Below are 5,217 nucleotides of genomic sequence, written 5' to 3'. Positions count from 1 at the left end.
TTGAAATCTTTTAATATTTTATTACATATTACGATTTAAATACAAAACTTTATCTTAGTCTAATATTAAAATGTCGATTTATCAAAAGAAAAAAATTCTAGGACATACGTTGAAGACAAACTTAAAAAAGATGACTCTTCGTATGAGTCCAAAATATTAAAAGTCTGTAGTAAGATTTCATTTTATATAACCTAAGAAATCTCTTTGTCTTAGTTAGCTGGTGATATAACAATATGTAATTTGAGCATATCTTTATTTGGACCTACTAGAAAAGGAGATGTATTTTCCGAGACGGAACCCTGCTGCGGGTTAAGTTCCTCAAACGGTAAAAGATCGTCCAAATTAAGAACACGTTCTTTCTTACTAAATCTGTGAATAATTTCTGTTACTCTCGCAATATGCTCAACACCATCCTGTAAACCATATATTAAAACACCTATTTTTACACGCATATCAGCATTACTATTTACAGATGGATCCTTACAGGTGAGTGATAATCTAACTGAACGTTTCACATGTTCGGGCATTTCTACGGTTCCTTGCCACACTATTAAGAAAAACTTTTTAAACCAAACACCTTTTGGATATATATCTACAACCCATTCGCACGCGCGGTCACCAGCATACTCTGCTAAACACGAATGACTTGAAAACACGAGCGTTCTAGTGTGGTAAGAGGGTAAACCATGAAAATTTTCTATCGTAAGTAATGAACTACAGGTGTCTATAGTGTATAATCTTGGTTCGAAAAGTAATGCACCATCTTCTTCGTTTAAACTTACTTCTTTAACTTTATCTAACTGACCAGAATGAAATGACATTCCTATAGACATTCGTTCTACAAAGAATTCTTTGTATTTTTTCGTCAAAGGAAATAAAAGTAATTCTGCTAATTGTCGAGGAGACATCATTGGAAATCTAACAGGAGACATCACAGCTATTACCAATTGTTCTAACGTAGCTTCTAATTCGTCGTGCGACAATTGAGTTTTCAACCGATTTGTCTGATGATCCAACCAAGATTCTAAACATTTGTATAACGTCATTTCATCCTTTACCACTAAACTACTTTGATGTAGCAATGATACTAAAATATCTAAATCAAAATTTCCAAAGTCTCCAGTCCTGGCCACCAATTCCAAATTCCACTTAATAAAATTTTGACATGCTTGAGTAATATTGTGATGACCACAATTTGACGTATACTGTAACCATGATACTAGAGTGCCGTGTATGGCAGCTAACGCAATATGATTTTGCATATAATCAAGGCACAATGATATTAAATCCCTAACATTATACTTATCGGCTAAAGATAATATTGGTAGAACAACACCGTAATTAATTCTTATTTGTCCAGTATAAAAGTACCGCAAAAACTCACTAAATATAGGTACACATTGTGGTGTTTCTTGGAGGGTTACTCTACTTTCCTGTGACTCGCTCCACTGTGGACTCATTAACATTACCTGCAATAAAAAAAGTTAGAGTATGTGTTGAAATGTTACCTATACTAAAAAAGATAATAATAAATATAACGTTAGGTAATTATGTAGAATTTTATCAGCTTCGATGACTTTGAAATATATCGTCAACATTTTAACTAACTTTTTTCTATATATATACATATAACTATTGCTCAATTTCCGAGACGTTTACAAAAAACTTCAGTTAAATTTAGGTTTCGGTTACACTACGTTCTTGTGAAGACAATTGTGTGGCAGTGACCGCATTTTTAAAATATAAGCGACCCGTGGATAGCGACCAATAGTGATGCTGTCACAGATACAAAACTATGCTCAGAATTCAATTAGTACGGACAGATTTCGCGAATATCTCGGAAAGTAAGGTCGACCGACGTTTATATGTATAAAAAGATGTTCTAAATGTTGATTTCTATAACATATTCAAAAAATTCCGAACTCGGAGAGAATGGAAATCGCCAAGAATCTATAAACACCACAACCGTGACACAATGTTAGCGGTGATCACTAACACGCAATTCCAACTAGATGCTACTGAAAATATCTGTATTTTGGTCAAATCACCTATATACCCATTTTTTATTATTATTCGATTTGGGAATAAAAAGTCAGAATATTTATTGAAACAACGAGAACCCAAAGGAACACGTGTGTATCATACTGAAAAGGATATGAACTGTAACAAATACAAAGAAGGAAAACACAAATTATTAACATGTACAATATAATGTATAAATACATATATGGCGAATAAAATAATCTCCACAGCAAAAGAAATTTGGAGCTGTCTTTGGCATATTTCTTTTAGCAATTCGAAACCATGCCTTTTGCTAGGTTACTATCTTTAGGAACGGATACAAATCTTCTTTCTGATATTTTTACTGAATCATTCTGACATTGTGGAACAGAACGCCATTTATAATTTCTTCTTTCATGAACTTCCATAGCATTTATTAGATTTACAATCAGGAAATCATTCTCACTTGGTGTTGACTTGTACATATTGCAGACGACGCGATGGACTTGTGACGTCACGCGTTCTTAGAGTAAATTCGGTAAGCGATCGAAAATTCGGTTTTATTAATTTTTAATTGCTTATAACTCTTTTGTTTTTAATAATTTAAAAAAAAGGATACGAGTTTAAAATTTTTGTTTTCTGAATCCATTTACGTAATAAATCAAATTTTCGTAATCTTTATTTTGCTACAATGTAAAGGTTGTTAATGAATTAGTTGAATCTTTTTGATTTTAATGAGCCTAAACATACTATCAGTTGGTCTATTTTAAATGAGCTGACTTTCTGGTGATCTTTTTTTCATAATTTTCCCAACACATTTTGAATACAAATAAAGTCAGATAAAAAAACATAGTAGTGCAATGTAAAATGTAATTTTTCCTCAAGTCAGTTGTATTTTGAAAATTCTTGTTAGATATGCCAAAGCTCAATGTTAATCATTTTTAATATATGAGTGAAATAAGAAATGTGTCAACCTATTATTATTTGGCACAATATACGTATTTTATAAGTAAATTAAATTCCATTACATAATATTTACTTTACTGCTAAAATTTAATTACATGGATAAGTATTTATATCATATGTACAAAATATGTTATGAAATTAGTTTTATTGCCTAAAAGAAAGTAACTATACACAAAGAAGAAAATGAACAAATTATAATAGTATCTTGCCATAAAAAGCTTTGTTTTCAAATAAAATGATAAATATACATTGAATATATGTATGTAACACCATTGTACTTATGTCTGAATTAAGTTGTATCTATAAATTACTTTTATTACTTTATCATACTAGATGATGAAGAATGAATAATAAAACAGAAGTATCTTCCACTTAAAAACTTACTGTTTATTAATATAAAAATTTGCTAGAAAAAATTTTGCTGGTCTACCAACATAATTATATTCAATACGTTTATATCTTTTGGAATATGCTAAATATACTGAATGAATTATTAATATCAATTTACACGAGGAAAATGTTACTTTATACTAATTTACTTTTTTAAATAAAATCATATTCTTTTAAGTTACATTACCAGTTTAATGACATCCTGTATAATGAACAATTACGTGTTTTATTTTATCTTGTTTTATATTCTACCTTAAAATTTACTTACTTGGAAAACATCACTTGAAGCACAAAGTATAAGGCGATGAGCTGGATATTCTATACCATCAACAACAAGACAAATATCATTCATAAGACGTTCTGCATATAATGTTGCTATTTTTAAAAGAACTGTGCGTGAATTATCCACCTAAATAGAAAATATAATAAATTCAGTTTTTCAAATGAAATTTTGTTAATCTCTCTTTTGTTTAAATGACGATTTATATCCCTTAATAACAACCTCTATCGAATCTGGACTTTCAGAATTTCCAACATTATTTGGAACATTACTAGATTCTTCCGTTTCTTTGTTTGTATCCATCCTTGAAGAACCTGTCATACTTGATCATCACTGTTTCTTTTTGGCTAACTTTTAATTCCACCTCTATAGCATAGTACTCAAATTTGTTTTATAATCAAAATAATGGCCTCAATAAATATTCATCTTTTCTTTATAAATTTTAATATTTTAATACTCTTATATTATAACTGTAAGAAAGAATATATAATATATAGTGCATATGTATCTTTATTAACTAACTTAATAATAATTATTAAAAGGTAAACTAATATATATATTGCAATATTCTGTATAATATAAAAGTATACATTATATCCTCAAAAAAGAAAGTAAATTGAAAAATACCAATGGATTTTAATAAAACTGTTGATTATTTATATGTTACTTAAGATTACTAATGTATGTAATGCATATGTTTTATAAACAGAAACGTCACATGTTTAACAGTGGTTATGTTTAACTTATATAAAGACATTGAATAAAATAGTAATTGATAAATTTTAATTCGTCAAAGACTGTATACGATTGTAATGAATTAAAAAGATTTTGCTAATTAAATACGAAGGAGGTAAATTGTGAAACCTCAGTTGTCTATTTTAATATTAAATCACTAAGATATATAAATTGTTTTATTAAACTATGAAAGAGTTGTCACTGTCTTTATTTTGTATACATACGTTAATATTCAACTGGATTTATTTCATATACAATTTCGAAACGCCCAAAACTTGTAAAATCACATCGACGTGAGATAGTAACTGAACTGATTTGAAAGTCGATTGTATAAATACATACAAGACTAGTGATAAAGTAAACTAAGCGCTGTAGTATATTCAGCGCGAATTTTGATACAAGTTTTAGAATTACTTGATTCCTAAAGGAAATTTCAAATATACTAAATAATTTAGTTTACGAAATAATACATGCATAAATAATTGTCTAATATGACTATGGTTAATCGATATAAGATATATTTATTTGATAAATTTAAATTGATCGATACATATTACGACTATCAAATTTGGAAATTTCAATTTCTACGTAGTTTTATATATATTTTATATATTTATAATTCTATTTATATATTTTTTTTTGACAAACAAGATTTTTATTCAAAAACTGAACAAATGATTTACAACGGAAATAATCTGTATCACTGTATTATATGTATAAGATTCAAACAATAAAAAAAGATACAAATCCAGATACTATGAACAAAATAATAGGGCAAAAGAATTGTATATCATGATTTCTCTCTTGATATTTTATTTATATCCAATAAGGATATTTCTCTGGAA

At 28.3% G+C, this 5,217-nt stretch overlaps 1 protein-coding gene across 4 annotated transcripts; it reads right to left on the bottom strand.

Annotated features, from left to right (window-relative positions):
- Tango10 (transport and golgi organization 10) lies at positions 1–4,740 on the bottom strand. Of its 4 annotated transcripts, XM_072008099.1 has the most exons (4): positions 4,597–4,740; positions 3,860–4,107; positions 3,626–3,766; positions 1–1,469 (listed from the first exon to the last, which is right to left on the bottom strand). In XM_072008099.1, the coding sequence occupies exons 2-4, from the start codon at positions 3,956–3,958 to the stop codon at positions 210–212; spliced, it is 1,500 nt and encodes a 499-aa protein (XP_071864200.1). In that variant the 5' UTR covers positions 3,959–4,107; positions 4,597–4,740; the 3' UTR covers positions 1–209. The 4 variants fall into 4 exon arrangements, with proteins under 4 accessions (XP_071864200.1, XP_071864202.1, XP_071864203.1 ...); XM_072008101.1 differs by lacking the exons at positions 3,626–3,766; positions 3,860–4,107; positions 4,597–4,740 and adding an exon at positions 2,468–2,545; XM_072008102.1 differs by lacking the exons at positions 3,626–3,766; positions 3,860–4,107; positions 4,597–4,740 and adding an exon at positions 2,049–2,461.
- Between the last annotated feature and the right edge of the window lie 477 nt (positions 4,741–5,217).

This window comes from Bombus fervidus, chromosome 8 (genome assembly GCF_041682495.2).
Source record: "Bombus fervidus isolate BK054 chromosome 8, iyBomFerv1, whole genome shotgun sequence".
NCBI classification, from domain to species: domain Eukaryota; kingdom Metazoa; phylum Arthropoda; class Insecta; order Hymenoptera; family Apidae; genus Bombus; species Bombus fervidus.
The sequence above is the reverse complement of the archived record's forward strand: the minus strand, read 5'-3'. Positions and strand labels throughout refer to the sequence as shown.